Source organism: Lepidochelys kempii, chromosome 11 (assembly GCF_965140265.1).
Source record: "Lepidochelys kempii isolate rLepKem1 chromosome 11, rLepKem1.hap2, whole genome shotgun sequence".
NCBI lineage: Eukaryota > Metazoa > Chordata > Testudines > Cheloniidae > Lepidochelys > Lepidochelys kempii.
The window spans coordinates 22,750,216-22,775,783 of NC_133266.1; the positions used below are offsets into that span (position 1 = coordinate 22,750,216).

General features: G+C 39.8%; 1 protein-coding gene across 11 annotated transcripts in view; it reads left to right on the top strand.

Annotated features, from left to right (window-relative positions):
- Positions 1-24,507, top strand: part of KYNU (kynureninase) — a 90,403-nt gene extending 65,896 nt beyond the window's left edge. For 4 of the 11 annotated variants that reach the window (XM_073305389.1, XM_073305391.1, XM_073305390.1 and 1 more), the window contains 4 exons: positions 14,392-14,444; positions 16,088-16,173; positions 19,908-20,138; positions 23,633-24,506. In XM_073305389.1, coding sequence (XP_073161490.1) covers positions 14,392-14,444; positions 16,088-16,173; positions 19,908-20,138; positions 23,633-23,776 — 514 coding nt within the window. In that variant the 3' untranslated portion in view covers positions 23,777-24,506. Of the gene's footprint in view, positions 1-350; positions 1,398-14,391; positions 14,445-16,087; positions 16,174-19,907; positions 20,139-20,517; positions 20,645-23,632 lie in introns of those variants that run through there. The other 7 variants (XM_073305388.1, XM_073305393.1, XR_012154227.1 and 4 more) reach the window with 6 other exon arrangements.
- The last annotated feature ends 1,061 nt before the right edge of the window (positions 24,508-25,568 follow it).

Below are 25,568 nucleotides of genomic sequence, written 5' to 3' on the forward strand. Positions count from 1 at the left end.
TTCCTCTGCAGCGTGGGGCATGGGTCATTGCTGGAGGATTTTCTGCACCTTGAAGTATTTAAACCATGATTTGAGGACTTCAATAGCTCAGACATAGGTTAGAGGTTTGTTACAGGAGTAGGTGGGTGAGATTCTGTGCCCTGCGTTGTGCAGGAGGTCAGACTAGACGATCATAATCGTCCCTTCTGACCTTAAAGTCTATGATTCTATGAATTGCCAGATGATAAACACACACTTTATTTCAGTTTACCTGACCTATGGAAGAGGGGAGGGATGCAGGTGCTGTTACGTTATCTTTCTGTTTCTCCCCCCAACCCTAGGGGTGATTTGGCTCCTTGTCTATGTTACAGTAGCCTTGGGACTGTTTGATTTACACCAGCAGGAAGAGTTCCAGATGAGTTCTTCCAGTGGCTGAGGATTTTCTGGACCCCAGGACCTCTTTTTCTTTGTGTGAAGGGCTGATGTAAAGAGATGCAGGAAGAAAGCCAGCTGCCATGTACAAGCAGAAGCTTTAATCAGTCCTGCAAACTCCAGGAACTATGTTGTATATTCTTGAGTGCCATTTACTGTCTGGTGCCTTATCTATTTATTTATAATCACACAACTCTCATTAGCACCCCTAACATTTTAGAATGTGCTATGGAATGGAAATTCAAAAAGGACAGGAAGGCAGTAGCACAAAGTCTGTTCCAGGAAGCTGTATATCCTCTGTGCTGCTGGAATAGAACAAAGGGAATTTATCATAGGGTACAACTCATCCTTCAGTATTAATTCATAGTCATCACTTTTTATATAGCACACACAATTTATATTGGGTGGTCAAGGCCATACCCATCACAAACACCCAAAGCAACATTTACCAGCATAAACCATCCACTTAGGTTCAGTTTCTCCTTAACTCTCAGTCCAGTCTTCAAAGTTGCTTTCGTTAGGACCTTTAAGATTGTTTGCTGCTTCATATAATTAAAAATAGAGGTGATGACTTCTTAAGTGTTTTTGCTGTGCACAGTGCAATGGAGTCTTAATGCTGACTGAGGCTTTTGGTGCCAGTACCACATTACAAATAATATTCAGTATATATTGCATTAATCTACCTTGAAAATAAAAAAGCAATTCCTCCACATCACACACAAATGAGACATTATTCAAATCCTGTAGGACAAAGAGGATGTAACAGAACTTCTAAAACTAGAGTATGATGGGATATACAAACTGCACTCTGGACAACAAGGGGTTAAAGAATTGCTCTAAGATCAGCCAGCCCTGCCCCACCACACCTGTAGGAAATGCTCCAACTGGAAGAGGAGTTAAGAGGCAGGGGAGCAGGGAAAAGAGCCAACCTGCAGCTCCAGCAGAGGAGAGCTGAAGGAAAGGCAGAATCTCTCCCCGTGACAACTGCCCAAAGGTCCCTCCCTAAGGGAAGGGAGAGCCTGCTACAGAGACAGCCTGAGAAGGAAGCATTGTCCTCTCCCTCTTATGTGGACTCTGAGTTTTGTTAATTCCCCTTTATTTTGTTTGGACTGCCCCAGCAGGAGAAAGCCCTAGGACTAAGCTTGCCCAGGAGGGTGGGCCATACCACAGAAGGAGGCAGTTGCCACCCGATTGAGGAAAAGAGCTACCACACTATATGCAGCCACCAGAAGGTGCTTTGTGGTGAGCGGAGATACTTCATGCCTTCTAAACCCAAATGGTGACCTGGGGACAATCACAGCCTTAAGCATCCCTCCACGTCCTTGGGTCAGATCCCGGTGGAGTGGGAGGGCCTGGCGCCCCTACCAACAATCCCCTACATGTCATAGGCCTGAGCCCTGACCACTAAGTGACACTCCCCTACCGACCAACTCCTGAGCAAAGACCATCACACAGAGGAATACAGTACTGTGTGTACGTACACACATGCACACATTCTCATACACCTCATACACCTACTGCAAATGCTAGGCCCTAACCGGAGGAACCCACATTTAGATCAAGTTTATCTTGTTCTAAGTACTTGTGTTAGGTCACTTGAATCAAAATTGGGCACTGGGTACTGGGACTTGTAGTCTCCATGGACTACTCATCCCTAATAAAAATGAGAGCAATTATGGGCCACATTTAAAAACAACACCACCCCCCCTTAATGTGGACTGATTTCTGTTGCAGACAAATCCAATCTGGTCATAATTCATAAATTCTGTCTAATAAGGGTTGCAATCTCATTGAGGGCTTGCATTAATATTACGATGTCTGTATTCAAAAACAATCAAGAGCTACAGGAAGCATAACTCCCTGGATCTTTAAATTTTTATTTTATAGTTCAGTCAGATGTATGCATTTATTTAGAATTTCATCTAGATACTGTTCCCTCAAAGATCTATTCAAGAGATTAAGGAGTGTGTGAATAGTTCACTAAATATATCATAATAATCAAAACCATTTGAGTCTTCTTTAAGTCAGAAGTCACAGTTCAGAAATATCTTTAGGTGGGATTGTCGCTTCATGTTTAATTTAATCTTGTTGAAACACCCTAAAAAGATTTACCATATTTCTTTACAAAATATAGCATTATCCAGGACTTTATAGAAAATGCTGAGAACTTTATTAATATCTCTATTATGAGTAATTTGGCTCCCTGTTTGATTTTTAATTTCTGATGTTAGGCAGGAGATTTGATTTCCTTTTAGTAAATGTGCTAACATACTGTTGGCTGTATTCCACCTTTTCATATATCTTATATTTGGCTAGTAGAAGTGATGATATATGAGCACTCTGTGATAATAGTTGCTCATGAGCTGATTTAACAGTTTTTAATTCAACTTGATTAGCCTTGGAGGGGTTGTTTTTTGTAAGATCTTTTCTTAGGATTTAATTTAAGCTCCAGCTCTTTTTGCAGTTTGATCATACCTTTTTTTCAGTCTGGCAACTGAATGAAATTATCATCCCTCATTGTGAATGCCTTAGAGGTTTCCTAAACTGTTCTGGGTGAATTCACCAAGCTCTGATTGGATTCCCAACATAATGGTCATTTCTCTTTCACATGCTCTGATCACAAAAACTTGTTTCCTGTTATAAAAGTGAACTCAATCTCCGTTTGTTTTGACCTGAAGGGATAATATGAATGGACATGTTCTGAGATTGGAATATTCTCAGTTGTACTGAGTCTAAAAGTCTAACAAGGAAAAAAATCAATCCGAGAGGAGGACATATGCACTCTTTATCTGCAAATACTTATAAGCTGTAAATCAACTCACACTTGGTTGACCAAACAGTCTAGGTTTTCACCTGTGGAGTGAAGTTGCCAGCAGATCGAGGGACGTGATCATTCCCCTCTATTCAACATTGGTGAGGCTTCATCTGGAGTACTGTGTCCAGTTTTGGGCCCCACACTACAAGAAAGATGTGGAGAAATTGGAGAGGGTCCAGCGAAGGGCAACAAAAATGATTAGGGGACTGGAACACATGAGTTATGAGGAGAGGCTGAGGGAACTGGGATTGTTTAGTCTGTGGAAGAGAAGAATGAGGGGGGATTTGATAGCTGCTTTTAACTACCTGAAAGGTGGATCCAAAGAGGATGGATCTAGACTATTCTCAGTGATAGCAGATGACAGGACAAGGAGTAATGGTCTCAAGTTGTAGTGGGGGAGGTTTAGGTTGGATATTAGGAAAAACTTTTTCACTAGGAGGGTGGTGAAACACTGGAATGTGTTACCTAGGGAGGTGGTGGAATCTCCTTCCTTAGAAGTTTTTAAGGTCAGGGTTGACAAAGCCCTGGCTGGGATGATTTAGTTGGGATTGGTCCTGCTCTGGGTAGGGGGTTGGACTAGATGGCCTCCAGAGATCCCTTCCAACTCTGTTATTCTATGATTCTATGATGCTATTCCCTAACCTTGTAACCTGATACATTAAAATTTCCACCTGTGACACAAGTGAGACCTGAATTGGTCAACTTTTGGGGAAAGGAGGATGATTACTCAAATCTAGGTCATTTTATAATATCACCAACCAAGACAGCAGAGTTAAGCTTGTGTCAGTACTTGGATTATAAAACTGTTTTTAGAGATTTAGATTTGTGCCATTAAAATTTGCATCTGGGGAGAAAGTCAGTTTGGCCATTTTTAAACGAGACATACGAAAATTAAGAAAATAAAATAAAATTACTTATTTTAGCTGTTGCTGAAAATGCAAACAATTCAACAGAAGAGACATCACACTATTAGCCTATGGTATAATCTTATTGTTTTGGTCTTTTGACAAAGTAAAGCTTCAGAGATATTAAATATGAAAAGTCACTATTTTTATAGTAACACCTTTCATAAAGGGTTTTGATTTTTTTATTGAGTTCTAAGAGAGCAATCCATTAATAATGTACAGCAATATTAATGAGTCATATACACTTAATAATTACAAAATATTTGTAGCAAGTTGAAAAGGGCAAAGAAAGTATACCAGGATATGTGAAAGACCAAAACTACAGTAATATGAGACTAATAATTACCTGTGGTTCCAAAGCTTTTCAAACTCCACAGACATCCTACTTATAATTAAGTATTGATCCAGTGTACAAGAGGACTATGAAATGGTTGAAACTTGACACATGTGATGGGGGGACACTGTGAGATTGCTCAATCAGGGCAAACTACAAAGAATGGGGCAGACAAAACCCGCAAATGGTGGTTATTCTAATACTTAGATTCACCAAGCCAGCAACAAAACAGCTTCTACAACACCTTACTGGTTACACAGAAGCCAAAACACAGTTCCTTTAAAGCAACCCAGCCTTGAGCTCTCACCCAGACAGCCAAGTCAAATATGATGAGGATTACTGAAAATCTCATTTATCATATAAAAGTTCTACCAATCCCAAAGGATTGGACACATTACCCACCAGGTTAATGAATATTTAAAATCTTACCCAAATATACACTTACAACCAATTCTTATTAACTAAACTAAAATTTGTTTAAAAAGAAAAGAGAGTGAGTATCGGTTAAAAGATTATCATACGTACAGCTATGAATAGAGTTCTTAGGTCAGTTTCATAGTAGAAATGATGAGCTTTATATAGGTAAACACACAAAAAACACAACCATTGTCTACTAATATGTCTCTAAAGGTTGATTCTGTGTCAATTAGCCTGCTAGTTGTATAACCCTTTCTGGCCGTGTGTCACAATGTGGGGTAAAGGATATGTACTGTTCCAATAAGTGAATCGCTGGACAGAGAGAAACAAATAGGGGTTTAAACATAGCTGCTGGGAGTCTTGGCTGGGATTTTCCAAGGAGCCAAAGTGAGTTAGGTGCCTGAATGTTATTGGAATTCAATGAGAGCCAAACCCTATGCAAATCCTGGCTAACCATATATATTACAGAGCCATAGGTAGTTACTCCATACTTAAGGTTACAATCAGATTTGCACCTGCAGAAGGAATAAAACCTCTGAATTTTGCACTTAATTTGTAAATTATTTAGCAATAGTGAAACAGCTTCAACAGGAGAGACTGAGAAGCCCACCTCAGAGTATCCCATAGCCCAGTAATTAGAGCACTCACCTGAGAAATGATGATAAAGCCTACTTCAAATCCCTTCTCCCCATCAGGTGGAAGAAGGACTTGAACTGGGGATCTCCCAAAGCCCAGATGAGTTCTTTAACCACTGAGCTAAAAGTTATGAGGGAAATTAACTGCTCCTCGCCCCCCGCCCAACTGTTTTTTGTGATCTCACATGCAGGGCCTGATCCGGTAGGCATGCTTAGAAGGTCCCTTCCTGATTGAGCCCTGCATGCACCTTAGATGGCTAAAGACCTATCTTCCCCTGTTTTGTGAATTGTGCTGGGGCTTCAGCAGTAGATAATGCCTGGATGCCCAGAGACAGGCAGCAGTGTGCATGCCCAGAGCAGAAACTTAGATGTCTAGAGATCTTTTACTTCAAAAACATAGTCACTGAGTGAGTTTAGGTGCCTAGAGGGTTTTGCAAGAGTTTTGTGCATCACAATAGTGCTAAAACAGGGACCTAGGTGCCTGAAACATGGACTTGGTGTCTAAATCTTGTGCATCCAAGCCTAAATGACTTGCCCAAGGCTACACAGGAAGTCTGTGACAGAGAAGGGAATGGAACCTAGTTTTCCCAAGTCCCATGCATGGGCCCCCAACTTCTGGACCATAAAACACAAAAAAAATGGTAAATAAAATGAACAGTTTCACTAACATTCTTGGCATTTTTATGAAATGCTGGAATGAACCCATAAAAGTGAAGCTGTTTCTATGGGTTCACAGTGACAATTACTTTGAGGAGAAAACTGGGTTTTCAGAACCTTTTGTATCCTCAGTTCTGATGCCATTCTGAAAAACAATACTAATTCAGTTGTAAATAGTTCAAAATTGTAATAGTTCTTAATAACTTTTTTAGATCTAGTAGTTTTTAGTGTCCTTTAGAGTTAAATTAGGCTACAGGCCACCCCCTTCGCCCTGTACCCTGTTTGGCCATTGGACTGTGCCCAGGAATCTGGGCTTTAAACTCTGTGCTTCCTGCCTGTGATCCTTTTCGTTCAGTGGCAACCATCAACACTGCCTCTACTGCCTGGGAGAAGCTCACATGGAAACTCAGTGCAGTATTTGCCAGTCATTCCCCAGCCATACCTAAGAAGGGTAGACACTTTGTCTCTGCAAGTATCTCATGAAGATGACCATGAGACCCCAATCAGATCCAGGCCAGGGAACCCTCCTGTACATCAGCCTGAATCAGCACGGAGTGTGCCTCCCACTGCAAAGTTCAACTCTGTGCTAGAGAATCCATCCCCACAGACCCCACTGCACGACATAGGAAGTACTCACATAAGCATGGGACTAAGCCTTCCTCTAAATCCACGTCAAAGAAATCCGACCTGCTTGCAAGCAAATCCACCAGTTCGGCCCATGAGCACTTAGTATGTCCTAAGTCCCACAGGCACAAGAAAGCTCAGAAACATTGGGTTCCACCCCGTGCTCCATCGGTACCACCATCCCCAGCTCTTCACAAGACCTGGAACCCTCCACCACTGGCAAAGACCAACAGCTGCCAGATAACATTATCATTGCTGGCACCAACTGCCCTGACAGAAAGAGTCCCCTTTACACCAGGGAGATCCAGATCCATAGCCACACCACAGGACACTTTTGCTTTCTGATTCAGAATATCCGCTCCATCGGGACCTTCCATTTCCAGGGAGCTTATATCTCGTCCAAGAGACCTGCCTGAAGAACAGAGCCTATTGGCGCCCCCCATAGACAACTTACACCTCTCCAACAGCACAAGCAGTACCACCACTTTAACCCAAGTCAGGCTTTTTCTTCTTGGGAGATTCAGATCCCTCAGATGAACCGCTTCTCCCATACCGCCCTTACCCATTCCCCAGGAGATCCACATGGCCCTGGGACCAACCATTGCCTCCCCTGACTCAGTCATGGGGACCTCTGTGACCATCTGTCAACCCATCCTACTGGCCATATTGGTGACCCTGGGATGAGTATCCCTCTTCAGAATCTATCTGCCAGGGAGTCATCACCTTTCTTCCCCCTGAGGGAACCATCAAATTTTCCCCTGGCTCCGATAGGGGAGGAGGAGTACTATGCTCTGGTTCCATAAGAACTGGCCAGACTACCATCACCATCGCTGGATGAAGAGGTAAGTTTGATATCCCTTTCCCCCTGGTTGACTTCAGGCAGTTCCAAGGCCTTCTCTGCAGAGTCATCAGGGAACTTCAGATTCCACTAGAGAAGATCCAGGACTCCCAACACAGGCTTTTCAATATCCTCCATACTTCTGGGCCTACAAGAATTGCCTTCCCTGTCAATGATGCCATACTGGAGCTGTCTAGGAGAGTGTGGCATACCCCCACCACCTGTGCTCCTACCCTCAAAAGGATGGAAAGATGTTATGTGCTGGCTAAGGGCTCAGAATTCTTATTCTCTCACCCAGCTCCCAACTTGTTGGTGGTTCAGGCCACTTTGGAAAGGTCCAGGCAATAACATCCCAGATCTACTCCCACAGACAAGTAGGGTAAACATTTAGATCTACTGGGGAGGAAGGTTTTCTCGTGTTCCAGTCTTCAATTCACAATAACCAATTATCAAGCGCAATTGGCTAAATATTATTTCCTTAACTATACTTAGTTTGAGGAATTCGCCAATGGCCTCCCACAGCAGAATCATATTAGTTTCCAAGCTCTGATAGAAGAAAGTTAATTAATAGCCAGAACTATCCTCCAATCTGTAGTCAATGTGGCTGATACTACCTCTATAGCCATGGCTATTGCCATTGTTATGCAAAGGGAGTCCTGGCTTCATGCCTCAGGGTTCCCCTGGGAGGTCCAGAATACCATCGAGGACCTCCCCTGGATAAAACAAAGAGTCATTCCACCAGAAGAGATGTATATTCCACTCTCTTAGACTATATCCTATCTTTGAAGACATTTGGTCTCTCCCTCAGCTCCTTGCAAATCCACTTAGCAGAAATCAGTGCATTCCATCCATTTACTGAAGGCTACACTATTTTTGCATACCCACTAACCAATCAATTCTGGAAAGACCTGATAAGAGCTTTCCCACCTCCTGAAAAGATTGTGGTCCAATGGCACTTGAATCCTGAAAGAACATTGAATCCTGACAATGCCCCCATTTTTGAGTGTTTAGCTACTTGCTAAAGACTCCTCTCCATGAAGGTCACCTTTCTTGTAGCCATCATATTGGTGAAGAGGGTCAGTGAACTTGGAACAATGATGGCAGACCCTCCATACACTGTGTTCCACAAAGATAAAGTTTCTTTACACCTACATCCCAAATTTATCCCTAAAGTGATTGGAATTTATCCCTAAAGTGATTTGAATTTCACCTTAACCAATCCATTCACTTACCTGTATTCTTCCTGAAACCGCATGTTTGTGCAATGGCCAACAAGCCTTAGCCTTTTACCTGCAGAGAACAAAACCAACCAGGAAGTCCTTGAGACTGTTGCTGTAGTGAAGAGAGTCAGAGGGCGTACCATCTCCACCCAGAGAATTTCCAAATGGATATCTGGTTGCATTCTACTTTATCAGCTCTCGAATGTCCCTCCCCCTACAAGGTTATGAGCTCATTCCACTAGAGCTCAACCAGTTACCATAGCGTTTCTCCAGGAAATACCCTCCTAGGATAGCTGTAAAGCTGCCACGTGGAGCTCCACCCACACATTTGTAAGGCATTATGCCCTGGTACAGTATTTAGTTGCTGATGCCACCTGTGGGATGGCTGTTCTCTGACCAATGCTACTGTCTTCATCCACGCACTCTGTTCCTACTTGGGTGGTACTTCTCAATCACCCACAGTTAAATACAATAGGGAGTATCACTAGAAGAAGAAGAAGAAGAGAAGTTACTTACTGTAACTGGAGGTTCTTCAAGGCATGTGGTCCCTATCTGTATTCCACTACCCACCCTCCTTCCCCTCTATTTTGGATCTTATCTGATTCATGGTAGAAAAGGAACTGATGAAGTGATTGGTCCACACCACCCTTTATCATCTCGGTTGGACACACAAGGTGAGCCAGGACACATTTATCAACCAACAGACACTACTTTCAAATTCTCTGACTCCAGGTGCATGATGTGCATGCATAACCCCCCACAGTGGAATACAGATAGGGACCACACATCTTGAAGAACCTCCAGTTAAAATAATCTTCCTCTTAGCATTTGTTAATCCTGTGAGAAAATAAGAATTGTTTCTAATGATGGGAGCATCACAAGAGGTTCAGAGTTCTTGTTCTGTTCAGATAAGAATCTAAAAATTCAGATGTATTTCCAAACTACGCACACCTCTTGGGTCAGCACAAGTGGGCTGAAAATCTCATGAAAACAATTGAACTTGTCAAAATTGACTAATATTTTTGTGAAAAATTCATATTTTTTTCATCAGAATTTTGAATTCTGAATTGTCTTGATCAGCTCTATAGACCAGACTTTCTCATGAGATTTCCAGCATTACTGGTTGCCTTCCCATCTGGTTAGCAGAAGAAGGTATGTTGAAAGAAAGGATCCAATGTTTTCAATTCTTCAAGGCTTAAGTTTACTTCTAAGAATGGGCAAACGTTTGGCAGGAGAAAAGGGGAGGGACAAGTCTTTTGTATTTTTGTCCTTATCTGCTTTGCCTACCTCTTGTTTTTTCATCTTCTTAATCCATTCAGATATTGGGATTAAAAAGCCAAGCATAGGTAAACTATATAAATCCAATAATATAGTATTTCTATATCATCCGAGTAAGGCATAAGACATTTCCAGGCAAGGATGTGATCTGACTAGTAAAGGGAGATCATTATACTCCATACATAGTGAAGTATGAGAATTTAATATTTAGTGTCATTCATTCTACACTGTTATTTTCCTGTTATATCTTTTAGCATACTTTCCCATAGACCCTTAAAGTGATTTCTCACAAAATATGATGATAGAATGGTTCATAGAAGGCTTTGTCCTGGGTTGTGGAAGTCAGGCTGTGTTAACAGTGTTTGCTTGTTTTCTGTATCACTGCTCAATAGTTTCAGAGGGGTTCTCTCACCCCGCCCCCAAGAAGGCAAATGAACCACGTTTCTTCACATTGTAAATTATAAATGAGTTGCATAATCATCTGTTACTTAGAAGCAAAGGTCAAAGGAATTTTTTTTGTATTTCTTCTATGTTCTTTAACTGGATCTTCTTTGATGTCTTCACCGCACATACATAGTGATCATTATATCCCACACTCTTGCATCATTAATGCAACTACAAACGAAACGACTCAAGTTATGAATGCCCAGCGCTTCTGTCTAACACACACAGATGTGAGAAAAAAATGAGCTAAATAAAAATACTTACTGAAGGGATTGTTCCCTGGTGTAAATGTGCTTAAAAGAAATAGGAACAAAATGAAAGGATGATGCGCCTATCTGGCATAATTTTTCCCCTCCATAAATCTGCTGTCTACGCCTCTTGATTTGTAAAATGGGAGAATGTTTTCGGGTAAAACAAGACCAATGAAATATGTTTAATGATCTTTAATTACATGCCTTATTTGTGTCATGAACTTGGGCAAGTAACAGTGTGCATTAACCCAGCGTATTAAACATTTAAAAAGTAATGATGTGTATAGCTCAGAAATATGCAAAAATATTCTTTCTTGTCAGAACATTAGGATTCCTGCTTTATTTTAGAGACAAAATGGACCAAAATGCTTTCCCTTTTTAATGGAATTTTTACTTAAAAACCAAAAAGCTAAAATTATTTAGCTCTAAGTAGGGTTATGTGATCACTTGTACCTCTCACAAAAAACACCATCCTAATTAGCACTGCTTTTTGACAAGCTCAGCTGTGAGTCTCTATGCCCATTTGGTCCATGGACTGAAATACCTTCTCACACTGAGAGGTTCTCACTCCTGACGCATATTGGCTTGGCAATCTTGAGAAGCTGTATGTTCTCTAGCTGTTTGTGGGATGTCAGAAGGCTAATAATCCAACACTTATCAGAAACACAAATACACATACAAAGCTGGAATGGCCATTTCAAATTGTGTTATAATAAAATGTGAAAAATCTCCAGTCTTGTTGTACCTATGTGTGTAAATAGCCATATGTGCAAATGTCCAGTAAGAGTCAGTTCCCAACAGAGATTATTAAAGCATGTTTTCATAACAAGTCCCTTCTCTAATCTAAAAAGCATTTTTTTATCATGGTTTGTAAAACAGTCATGCTTGGTTTACAACAGCTAGTTCTCCTAACACCGTTTAATGCCCCAACTTGGTTGGGGACAAATTACTTTAAATACAGGAACATAAAAGAACAAGTTTTTTGTTATTTCATGCATTTTGGTATTACAAGATTTTGCCAAAATCATGACTCAGATTTAAAATAAAAATTATAAGCTGCTGCCTCGGTATTTTGAAAACAAGAATGTTTGAAATAACTAATTCCTTTCAGAATATCCACTTTGCATGCAGAATAGCTACTCTTTAATAAGAAATTTTACTACCTCATCTTACTGTGCAATTTTACTGCCTATTATTTTTACTATGCATTTATATACCCTTATATAACACCTCAGCTATTTCACATCATAACAGGCTGAAATTTGGCATACCAGTAGCAGCCCTGATTTCAATTTTTTCACAGAAAATTATTAACTGTTAATTACTAATTTATAAAGATTGTGTATGTGTGTGTATATAGATATAAAACCTCTTTGAATCCTGTTGACATATCGTACATCAAACAAATGACATCCAAAGAAAAAATTGGATTGATGATGGTGTAGAACCAGAATTGTATCTAAACACCCATCATGTATGATGCCCATGGAGTTCTAGAATGGCAAAAAGAAATGTCAGCTTGTCAGTGTTTTAGTAATGGTAGGGACAGGCAAAATTATTTAAAAAAAAATATGCCACCTTTAAATTTAATGCATTTCTATCACCAAACTTTAATCAATTTCTGAAATTTCAGTTTCCAAGTTCTAGACATGACAAACCACAGGATAGGTCCTGTTCTAGGCCAGTTGCACAGAGTCAATAAGTTTAGCTACAACACCAAGCTTTTGGAGTCTCACCTGAACTAAAACCTGTAGTCCAGGACTGTTAGTCCTTCATCATTCTTTACTTGGACAGTACTCCTGTTGATGTCTGTGGGTCTCCTGTTGACATCTATTGCCTGAGGAATGAGTACATGACATGACCCTACAAGTAAATTGCTCTTTAGTATTTTTTTAACCTTACTACACACTGTTATTCTAGGTAGTATACTTCATGTTTGGTTTTTTGCTATGCTAAGCCAATTGGAAAGAATGGAATACTTGCACCATTAACTTCAGTGGAATTTTGTTATAATATTATTGTGTAACGTGTTTTATGGTAAACTATTATAGAGGAAGGATACTGTAAAATACTATAAAACAGTTGATGCATTTTTTATTATTCAAAGCAACTGCATCTGAGTTATTTGGGCAATAACAAATAAATAGTTTTATTTGTAATATATTATTTTTGACAAAAAGTTCATTGAAATGAATGGATAATTTCATTGTTGATTTCCATGTGACTTTAAATAGTAAGACTATTCTTTAGCAATATAATATTTCACATGTCTGCTTTATATAATACAATGAGATGAGAGTGATGGATCTATTCATAGGGGTGAAATATAAATCCATATTATCCAGAAATAACAAGTAAGCATTTTACTTGGCACTGTGCATAGTTTGTATAACAATTCTTTACATACAGTGTGACTGACCAAACTAGTCCCATCTATCTTGGACTTCTACAGTTTGGCCTTTTTAATTTGCAGCATGTGGCTAGGCCTTTCCAGGAGTAGAGTGGAGAAGCACAGTTCCTTTCCTCCTTGTTTGCTCCAGGGGAAAGTAATTTGCTACTAGCTCTTGCTAGCAGCAAATTACATACACACTCTAGCCTTAAACACAATGATAGCTCAACTGTGCTGGCTGGCATGCTGAAGATGGAGCTACAGAAAACAAAGCCACCTAGTTGCTTAGAGATGTGTATTGGGCACCCAGCACCAGTTTAACTCTTTGTGCTGAGACCCCAGGTCTACAAAGACCACACACAAGTTGAGGTGGGGTTGTCTTACTCCCCTCATATCCTTGTATGGCTACATGAGCGGGGCTATGATCTGGCTCATAGTAAATACTAGGCCAGTGCAAAATATTTGATGAAAAACTTTAAATTTTATGTTTTCATGTTTTATTTAAATTTCTGCAATATTTCTATTTTGGGGGTGGGGGAGAACCACCCTGAAATGTCTTCAGAATATTGTCTCAAAAATCTAGTTGTGAATTAAATGGGACTAAATTTCATTCAAAAAAGGGTCATATTATTGAGTAATAAACCCAGTTTCATAATCTGAAATGTTATTGCTAGGTTGGGATTCACATCAGCACAACATGGCAATGGAATGATGAAGCAACTGCAACCTTTACTCAGAGGCCTCTTCGTCTATCTTTTGTTTGCTGTTCATATCTTTGATTTTGTGGATTTAAGTCAGATTTATAATGTCCTTTGGTTTTCAGCATTTACCAAAGCGGATTTGTGTTTGTCCTTTTAGCCATTAGGAACACAACACTGGAAATATCTCTGCTTTATTTTTCAGTTTGTAAGATGAATTTAGACAAAATGAACATTAATAGAGCCCCAATAGATTGATTGTTTGAAAACTATAATAAATATCATATTTCAGTTTTGAAGAGAAATTGCAAAGTCACATAAATAAGTTATTAATGCCAGTTAACCACATAACTTACTGATACAATTTGATTAGTGTATCAGAAGCTATTTAGTAATACTCATGTCAGATTTAAATATATATCAATGTGTGATTTTGTTGTTTTTTTCCCATTTTTTTCCTCATGTTATATTTTAGGCTAATAGGCTGGTGGGGTCATGAATTCAAAACTAGATTTCTCATGGAAAACAGTATGTATACTTCTTTAAATATGTCACATGATATAGAACTTGCATACATTGCTGTTCACCATTATTTTGAATAGAAATGATAAGACTTTATATTTGCTCACTGGTGTTAAACCTATTAAAGCCAAATTCATCCCTGATGTTGTGCAGCTTCACTGAAGGCAATGAAGTAACAACCAGAATGAATTTGATCATGTCAATCTAGTTGGTTGTTTCAGGATGGTTTGCTCACACAAACACGCCAAAAAGGCCTTTCAAAAATTCAGACTTGGACTATGGGTAATTTTTTCACCCTACTAGATCCCATAAGAGCTAGAGACTACTTTCCTTCTTCATATTGAGTAGTACTTTATGGTGGGAGTAGTTCCATTGGAATGAATGGGAAATGTGAATAAAGGCAGAATCTGGCACTAACTGAAAACAGCCATCTATTTTGGCTTTACTAGCCCAAGCTAGAACTTAATGAGGTATAAAATAAAACAATGACCTGTTTCAAAAGAAGTGAAATGTTTGTGTTCCAGCCTTGTGCATGGACACACAGGAGTACTTTCTAAATCTGGAGATCAGTCTCTCCTCCAACCCCATCTTAAAGGAGACCTCAGCCTGCAGGAGGGTTAGAAGCTTGCTATGAGGCTTTACCATGCGAGTCCTTGCCAATCTGACTTTAGGTCAAAACTGCTGGCCTCAGTCCTCTCTTTGAGATAGTGCAAGGATTCTGGCCAAAAGTATAGAGAGGGACTGGGCTAGTCTTGCTGGAGAGCCATCATCAGACATGTCATCTTCTAAAACATAAAAAATTAAATTTGTCACCTCAGACGCTCTCTACTCCCTCTCCTTTGGGTTCCTACTCACAAAAGGCTAGTCTTGAAGTCATTTTGTAGGGGCAGTTCACAGGAGGAAGATAGGCAAAAATTATATGAGTTTAATAAGTCCTCACAGTGAGTGAGAGGTGCTCCTTTCCATCGAAAGAGCTCTGGTGCTTGCACTGAAAAGATAAACAATGATGCAATATTTCAAAGAATGCAGTATAAGACAGATCACATGAAAATTTCAAAGCCTAAAGCAGTGGTAGCCAAAATCTGGCCTGGAAGTCAGTTGCCCCCACAAGTTCTGTAGTGGCCTAAATGGGTTTATGGACACTACGTGTCCCTTGGATATGATATTCCATTTGATCCAAGTGGACTTTGTTTAGCTCAAGATGGAGCACTGCAATGTGCAGTCTCCACAAGCCAGTCTCCACAATTATTCATATTAAAGATAAAAAGCCTGAGTATCCTCTCAATTACTGTGGTTTTGTACTCCTTTTATACTACATTGACTTCAATAGATATGCTTGTAGTTTACACCAGTGTGAGAGGGGAATCGGGCCTAAAGGCAATTTTAATATGTTCCATTGTATGCAAATTAATTGCAGTCCTCTGGCTCCTGGGAAGCTGCTGATGTAACCTTCAGTTGGGTAAAATTTGTGTACCTCCAATGTGAAAAATAGTAGCTGCAAGTGGAGTAAACATGTTTCCTGATAATGAACCAAATCCTAATGTCCCACTGACTTTAGTGAAAGTTTTAATTGAGTGAAAAGTCAAGAGTTGTCCTAATGAATAAAACAAATTGAAAAATATAACTAACAGAAGTTATTCATTTTCCAGAATTGCAACTAAGTCCTGGAATCAACGGATATCGGTTAACAAATCCTCCAATTTTATTGGTCTGTGCACTGCATGCTAGTTTAGAGGTAGGTAGTTATATTTCTTATGACTATGAATTTTAAGAATCTACAAACTGTAGAATGGAATCTTAGATTTTTCATCAAGATTGTCTTTTTTAAAAATGTAAAATTTAGACCAGGACTACATGTGGTTATGAGAGAGATGGTTGACTTTTCACAAACCTTTCTATTGGCAACCCCACACGTGTTTTACATTTTGGGTTGATCTGAATACAAGAACTCAAGATGAAAATAAAACAAAATTGATGGATACTCACCAGATGGGTAAAAATCATTGTGGTAAAACTGACCTTTTCCATGTGAGCTTTATAACAGAATCATTTTATCTGCCTCTGCCAAAAGAATAAAATTAATCTTGGCAGCATTTGTTGGTGAGACTCAAAACCCAGAATCAGGCAAGATTTTATTTGATTTCAGGCTTCATTAAACTTGCCTGGTTTGACATTTCCCTTTAAATGTTTCAATGTCCTTAATGTACAGAGCCAAATTCTGCTCTCAGTTACTCACCTCTAGCTCCAGACTGTCTCCTCCTGACTTCAGCTTACTTTGCTGTTTTCAGTGGAGTTCCTCCAGATTCACACCTATGGAACTGATGGGCAGATTGTGCCTCACTGCAGTTTACCTGCAGTGAAAGCTCCAGGAAACTCAACACAGAGTTTCTTCTTAATTATTTTATCAGGAGAGTGAGGTTTGATCAATATGGAAGAAACAGGATCTGGCCACCCAGTGTCATGGATCTTGGGTGGTTGCACTGGCTCTGGGAATCCATCTCCTCTACTTCCTGGCAGCAGAACTCCAGCAGCTGGTATTTGGTCTTTGGAGCCTTCCTCAAAGAGGGATTACCACTATAGGGCTTGGGGGTGGAAAGGAATTACAGCCTGGGGCTGTTAGTATACTTGGGAAGTACCTCAGAGCAGTGGAAGGATGATATGCATCTCCTTGGCCCACACACTCCATGCCATATCCTCCTGCATTAATTCCTGAACCAGGAGAGTGCCCTCTCTGATGGCCATGGGAAGGGAAATTTTGCCATGATGGTAGGACAGGAGTAATCTATGCACAGAAGGTCCCATGATTAGACTTTGAGAACAGAATTCAGCCCATTTGGGATGTCCTGTGTGGTAGTGCAGTCACATATTGCCACATTTCATCTCCAGACATGGCTGCATTTCTGTGATGGGTGAATTTATCCCTGTACAAATGATTCTCAATCACTCAGGGATTCTTTGTGGATGACAGGTGCAGTAATGCATAGCTTTCTCTATGCTGCAATATTCACAATCTTAAGAAACTGTTTTAAAAACTCAGACTTAAAACAATCTTGGTTAACAGTGGTCTGTGGCCAGTCTGAACGGGGTACAAGTTTTTAAAAAAGTTTCCCAAACCATTTTATTAGCATTAGTTGTACTGGTGAAGCCAATTCTGGAACAAAAAGCCAACCCCCTCACACTAAAACAAAAGTATCTTAGACATGTACAAAACAAACTATTAAAGTCAGAAAATTGCCAGCTGAGGCTATCTTTTCTCTCCAGCATTACATACTAAATTGAAGGACTGCAAAAGGTCACAGAAATACTTCTTGTTCTGTTTGACAATTTATTTTGTTAGTCCTTAAACATTCAATATATTTTTAAACTTTCAGTGTCCTTAGAGATAAGCTAAAAGCAGCTCTGCTATGACCCAGATTGTCACTGCTCCAGTTTGTGTGGGTGAATGTAATTTAACCCACCTCAGGGAGTCTCAAAGAGCAATAACTGATCATATTCCACTGACTCCCCTTTTCATGCCTACATTACCCTTTTGGCACAGACAGGATTTCCAAGTGCTAATTGCTCTAGGACAATGGGAAACAGAATAGTTTCCATGTCTGGCAAGAGATGGCTTGTGAAATTGTATGCCATCCTGCACTGGGACACATTAAGCAGAAGGCAGTGTTTCCAATGGAAACAATGAAAACTGCAAGTGTTGAAGCCTCAATAATGCTTAAAGTGACTGTTATGGCACTAGTTGTTCCCTTTTATGGATTAAAGTGCGTGTGGTGGGAAGATCTCCATCGCCACATTAAAAAGAACTTTTTTAAAAATTCCACTCAGAGGGCACATATTCCTCGAACAAAACCTGAGTAACCAGGCTTTCTAGCAGCAACCTAAGAGAGGGACCAAGAATCCTGCTCATCCTGTAAACCCAGAAACTCTGTGGTACCAGCAAAGCCTTCTGTATAACTCCTGCAAAGGAGCAGTTCTAGTTTTCCATCCATGCCAGTGTAGCTCACTTAACGCTCCTGCCCCTTTCACATTCTGTAGCCCCCTCCACTGCAGCAATATCTCCCTGCAAGGCCTCTGCCTGACAAGCCACATCTTGCACACCGCTGCATACAGGAGATGTGACATTTCAGTTGTGTTTAGGCCAGGTTACTCCATGCCCATGATAGTATTGGGGTCAATGGCCTGTGGATATTCAGCAGGGAGGAGAGTACTCTCCAGACAGCATGCTGTAAATTAAATGGGATCTCTTGGCTATCTCTTCCTGTAATTACTTTATACGCTTTATTTTCATATTATAGTGTAGTATGATTTTAAATATTATTCTGAAATTTCTCCCTCAGGGTCTGATTTTTTGAGTCTGCAATCATTAGAGGGCACAATCAGCTGCAACTACATAAAGTAAAATGTAGGGTCTGGAATATGGCCTTAGATTTAACTACCTGGTTTTCAGGGACAATCACTACTTGGAAGTTTATTCTGTCATTTGCCCCTGCAACATGCACAAACAAAATGTTGTGTTGTGTTGTATTTGTTTTGTTTTTAAATTTGGTCTTAAAATCATTTTTTCAATTGTCCTCTTAAACCGAGCCGTCCCATATGCCAATGGGGGAAGTGAGAGCTACATGCCTCCTTTTTATCCCTCACAGATTCTGGCGATACGGTTTGTCCCCCTCAGTGTGGCAGCAGGGTTAAGCAGTGTCACCACCTATTACAATTTTAGCGTGAGTCTTCAGAAATGTGGAGTTTGTCTTAAAACACCTTTTCCTTGAATCATGCCTTTTTTTAAAAAGAAAGAAAAGAAGAAAGAAACAGTTCTTTTCAAACATTGTGGTTGTGGAGAAAAGCTTAAAAACATGAATCCTAAAGGCTTCAAAGACCAGAATGCAAGTTAAAATGGACTCAAAATGTATTATTTAAAAAAAAAAAAAAAAAAAACCCTCATGGTTTTTAAGCCAATATCAAGATGTTCCAAGGCCTGATCTATGATTTTTGAAACTGCTATTTTCATTCTTAGTCCTGGTCCAGCACCCATATTTTTTTATTGTAGTGGCAGTATTTATGGACAATATTTATACGGGATACTGCTCTCCGAGCCACTTGATGTGTGTGTTCAGATTCCCGTGTGCATAGGTAAATGTGCTCAGAACAATTGCAGCAGCAGATAAGGAGACCCTTTACATCTGACCCTTAAAGTACATAGTCTTGTATTTTCTAAGGCTCAATTCTGCTACCCTCATTTACACTGGGTAGCATGTTATTACTTGGTTCCAGTGGTACTACTTACAGAGAAAGCTACTACTTAACATGATTAAGGATGGAAGAATCCAGGCCTCAGAATATTGTGGCTCTTGAAATGATTAAAATTATTGAAGAGAACAAAAATGGCCTCATCCTACTTTGGAAGGTTTCTGTTTTATTGTTTCTGTTTTCAGCTGCAGCAGTGGATTATCTTTCTAATTATTTACATCCTTGTAGGTCTTTGGGCAGACTACAATGAAAGCACTGAGAAGGAAATCCATTCTGCTAACGGGTTACTTGGAGTACCTGATAAAGCATTACTACAGTGAGGATAAAGCAAATCCAGAGAAACCCTTTGTAAAAATAATCACACCATCTCAGATTGAGGAAAGAGGATGCCAGCTCACACTACTTTTTTCTGTTCCAATCAAATCTGTATTTAAAGAACTGGAAAAAAGAGGAATAGCTGTGAGTAAATCAGTCTTCTCTGCTGCTGATTTTCCCATGCTTTGTTTTATGACTCTACTGCACTGAGTTAATCATTTTTGTTATTATTCCTGTATAATTTCATATAAGACCTGAGAAAGACTCCAGTTAATTTCAGTAGGCTTTGGCGCAAGCCTACAGAGGATAAATTTCTTATTTATAATAAAAGAGAAGCTTTATCAATATTCAGATTACAAGAATATGATTGTTTCGCCCTAAACTTGAACAAACTCTTTTTTCAGGTTTAGAAATGTTTGGATAACTTCCCCCTCACTTCATATTTCCCCTCCTCCTTGCCCCCCACAGACACCATAAACAAATAGTCTGCAGTTTTATACAGCACTGCTCTGCTTTCTCCCAGTCAAGATGAAATGTTCCAGCTTAACATACTACAAGGGAAGGCTATTTCCAACCCATTTGGAGAGTGCCAGGAATCCCAACAAGAAGGACATCTTGAGATTTCCAGGCTAATTCTGTTGATTGAAGAGGTGTGGCTAATTCAGAAAAGCCTTCAGATTTTTATATACTGAATAAATGGAATAATAAAATATTTTCATAACTCATCTTTAGCTCTGAAAGAAATTTATATAAGTGGATGTTATTACCCACATTATATAGATCATTCACTAGACTGTAGGCTGTCCAGACCATCATTCTTTTTCTCTGTGTTCTGTACAGCATTGCTTTAGTATCATTAACTTTTTGGCTGAAAAATGCAGATTCAGCTCAACTGAAACACTTCATGAATTTGTGCTAATTTTGGCAAATTGTTTCAGTCAAAGGAAAAAACAGAAATGTCCAAATGGTTAATTTTGATATTTCCAAAATGTTTTGATTTTTTGGGGAGCTAGATTCACAAGGTGTAGTAGGCACCATTCTCAAAACTGAGGGGGAGTTCGTGCCAGGAAGGGAAAATGACTCTCTAGCTTTGGTGCTCATTGAGGAGAGGGGGGCACATGGGTTCTAGTCATGTGCCCATGAACAGCTATAATTATTTATACAAAATGGAATAGCTTCAGCAGGAAAGATTGAGGTAGGCCCTCCCTAAAGTAGCCAATAGTGTGGTGGTTAGGGCCCTCCTCTGGCCTATAAGACACCTGAGTTCAAGTCCCTGCCCTAGAGCTAGGATTTAAACCTGGCTCTTTCTCAGGTGAATGCCCTAAGTAGTGAGTATAAGCACGTCTCCCTGTGAATCTAGCCCTTCATTTCCTTTGTTATATATATATATATAATCAAACAGTTCAAGTTTCCTAAAATGGAAACCATTTTTTTCTGATTTTTCAATTCATTGAATTTTTTTAAAAAATGTGTTTGGGTTGGCCCTGAAACAGGTTTTGTTTTGTTTTCGATTTTTTTTTCCCAGAACTGTATCTGAAAAATCAATAATTCACACAGCTCTGATCAAGGCTGCACTGTGGAAGATGCTGCCTATACACATAGTAGAAGACCATCCCTGCCCCAATGAGCTTATAATCTAAATAGAAAGAAACAGAAACATTTTACAGATGACAGGTTTCAGAGTAGCAGCTGTGTCAGTCTGTATCCATAAAAAGAAAAGGAGGACTTCTGGCACCTTAGAGATAAATGTGTCAGTCTCTAAGGTGCCACAAGTCCTCCTTTTCATTTTACAGATGGGAAGCCTGAGACAGAGAGATGAAGTCACTTCCCAAAGCTCACTCAGGAAGTCTGTGGCTGAGTCAGAAATTTGAAACAAACCCCATATCTTAAACCACAAGATCATCTTCCTCTAACTGACACTTATTAACTAACAGGTTATTTTCTCTAGATCTGAAGAAGAGCTCTGTGAAGCTCAAAAACTTTCCTCTTCTACCAACGGAAGTTGATTCAATAAAAGATATTACCTCACCTGCCTTGTCTCTCTCCCTGGGACCAGCATGACTACAAAAACACTACAGAATATATAATGCTTAGTAAGGAGCTCTCAGATAAAACTCATTCCTTTAATGATCTGCAAAAAGACAGAACCTTGTTGTTAGCAATACATACAACAGGAGAGAGAAAAAACACTCATCTCCTTAGAGGAAGATTCTAGAGTTCAGATAGCAAAGCAACTGAAAGCCAGTCATGCTGGTAACCAATGAACACAGGTAAAAAAAAGTGAAGGAATCAGAGCCTGAATTTAAGGTATTGAATTAGGAGGTTAGAAGTGTTGGCGGGATGATAGTCTAATGCCATATAAATGATATAGTAGATCTATTTCTGTTGGTGACTTGCGTTTCCAAAGGGCAATACTTGTAGGCAGACTACACTTATGTGTTTTGGTGCTGCCAAGGAATTCCAGGAAGTACTGCTTTTAAGAGGGCATAGGGCATAATACTGTTGCTTTGTCAATGGGACATAGTAATGTTTCATTTTTAGGAGATTATCCTATTCAGCAAAATATTTAAGTTCAGAATCACAGTAAGTCTTGTGGCATTATTTGTACCTTTATTATAAAACATACTATTGTATTTTGTGCATACTTTTTATCAAGAATCTGGGCCATATTCAGTGCTGTGCCTCTCAGGATTCACAGTGCAGAAGGTTTCAGAGTAGCAGCCATGTTAGTCTGTATCCGCAAAAAGAAAAGGAGTACTTGTGGCACCTTAGAGACGAACAAATTTATCTGAGCATAAGCTTTCGTGAGCTATAGCTCACTTGATCAGATGCATTCAATGACAGGCATGCATCCGATGAAGTGAGCTATAGCTCACGAAAGCTTATGCTCAAATAAATTTGTTCGTCTCTAAGGTGCCACAAGTACTCCTTTTCTTAGTGCAGAAGGTGTAGTCCATGGGTGAGAGGCAAAAATGGCTTTTTTGCCAGCTGAGTGCTTCCCTAATTCTGGGCTGCTCCAGGGGCCAATGTAGATCATGGCATAAGTCAGTTCTGCAGTACAGAATAGCCAGAGTTCAGAGTGCTCTGGCCACTCCCCATAACATTCCCCATGCTAGGGGCTGCACAGAAGGGAGGAGGGTGTAGGGCTGCCTATGTTGTTTCTGTATTGGGGATATTCCCTGGAGGCGCTTTACTTCACCAAAGTGATGTAAGAGGTAACAGCATGGACCAGAATCTTGCCCCCACAGGTAGGTTCTTGTAATATGCCATTATTCATCGTATCTTTATTGTGTCAACTTTAAAGGTTTACATAAGAATATAAGAATGGCCCTACTGGGTCAGACCAAAGGTCCATCTAGGCCAGTATCCTGTCTTCTGACAAGTGCCAGATGCCCCAGAGGGAATGAACAGAACAGGTAATCATCAAGTGATCCATTCCCTGTTGCTCATTCCCAACTTCTGGCAAACAGAAGGATCTCTCTTCCTCAAACTTGCAGTAGCCAGACTTTAGGGAGAGAGGGTGGGCTGGTTTTTAGTTACTGTTATTGCATGAAGGCAAGGAAGAGGTGAGCTTTTTGTTGTGACAAATACATTTGAAGTGGCATTAATTTATTAAATGTTCCTTTTCTGTTTTGCAGTGTGACATGCGAGAACCAAATGCTCTTCGTGTTGCCCCAGTTCCTCTCTACAATTCTTTCCATGATGTACACGGATTTATTGAAATCCTGGGATCTGCAATTACATCTGCAAAACAAGCAGCAAACAATGCTGCACTGTCCTGATTTTATTGATGGCTCAGCTGTATCTTTTAATATATTTCTGACTAAGATGCATTTATTCTTCTGAGCAATTCTGTCCTTCTAGTAGACTAGGCTATATTCACTGCAATTTGCAAGAAAAAAAAAAGAGGGGGGGTTGAATAGTTATTTACAACAGATTGTACTTTTTATTAAAGCTAATATTTCCTCTTTGCTTTGACTTTGACTCCACAAGTTCTTATGATCTGTACATTTTAATGGGGCTTTCTAAAACATTTTATAATTTCATTCCATTAGGCTTGAGAAGAGGAACAGGTGAAGACTTCAATAAATAAAAAAATAAAATCTCATTGTACTATAACAATATGATGCATAACAAAGAATGGAAATATTTGGCTTATTACTTCAGTAATGTACCAAAAGTTTTCTACCTATTTTGCAGTTTTAATTGGAATCAATGCTGTTTATATAAATGCATAGGCACATTTTAAAAAGAAAATCTGCTTTTTTTTTGGGTAAAGTCATTAGTTGATGCTTGAGGAATCTTAAATGGAGCAAATATTTTGAGCTTTTGTTTCACTCAAAAGACCAAAGTGGTGAATTCTCATTATATTACAGCCACTTTACACCACGTTAGCAGCATGAAGGAAGGGACTTTCAAGGAGAGTAATATATTTGCACCCATGTAGACAGGGCTTGTCTACATGAGAAAGTTACTGGTTTATATAACTGATTTTAAACACTTACTTTGGTTTAAACAAGGCTTATTATATGGTTTAGCTTAAGTCAGTTAGGAAATGGCTTAAGTTAAAAGAGTCAGGAATCAGGACCTGCAGCAGAACCAGTCTCTGGGCAACCTAACAAGCACAGCTGGCCTGCATAGTAGGCTGCCTGATTAGCTACACTGCCTGATTGGTGGGAAAAGTCAGCAGACCATTCTTAAAACCAACAGCAATTTGGTGGTGGTTCAAAGTATTTACCTGTGACAGCTGTCCTGCTTGCTTGTTCTGATCCTTGCTCCTGTCTTGGACCCAGCCCCATTCCCACCTTGTCTAATTCTAGGTAACCCGGCTCCTACTCTCTGCTCTGATTTCTGACTTTGGCCCTGGCATCTATCTGCTAACTGGTGCTCCAACCACTAGGTATGGCTGTCTATAATCCACTCTCTACAGTTAAACTCAAATATCAGCTTCCACACAGGGATTTGCCCCAGTTCAATTAAATCAGTTTAAAACCTGATTTAAGTTTAATGGGGAAATTTTCTCATGTGACAAGAACTTTGTGTATGTGATTATCTGTAATTCAAGGGTATGCCAAACAGGCGATATCACATCTCACGTGATGTTCAATACTTCTTGAAAATAGCATCTAGTGCTACTTCAGAGCTTCTCTTTATTGGAATTTTAAGTCAAAAGGGGAGTGGGGGAAGCCTTAGGACTAAACTGCATTGGGTGGTAAAAGCCATTCCATAAAATGAGATTCCCAAAGCACTAGTCATGCCCTCCACACACTCTCCTATTCTGACGCATCTCTACACATCAGTGAGCAAGACCAATGAGTCACAAGTTCCTATGTTAAGGGGGCATGGCAGGGGGATCCCCAAAAGCCTTATCTATTAGGTCTGGAGCAAACACTGAAGCTCTGGTCCTGTGCCTCTTGAATTTCCCCAAGGATTTGGGGGGAATAGAATAGCAATTGCCTTAATGGTATCATGATCTGAAACCATCCAAGAGTAGGGCAACATGATGGTTAAATCACCAGTTGTGTTGGTATCTGTGACTAATGTTACCCCAGTTTCAGGGAATGTAATGTAGCT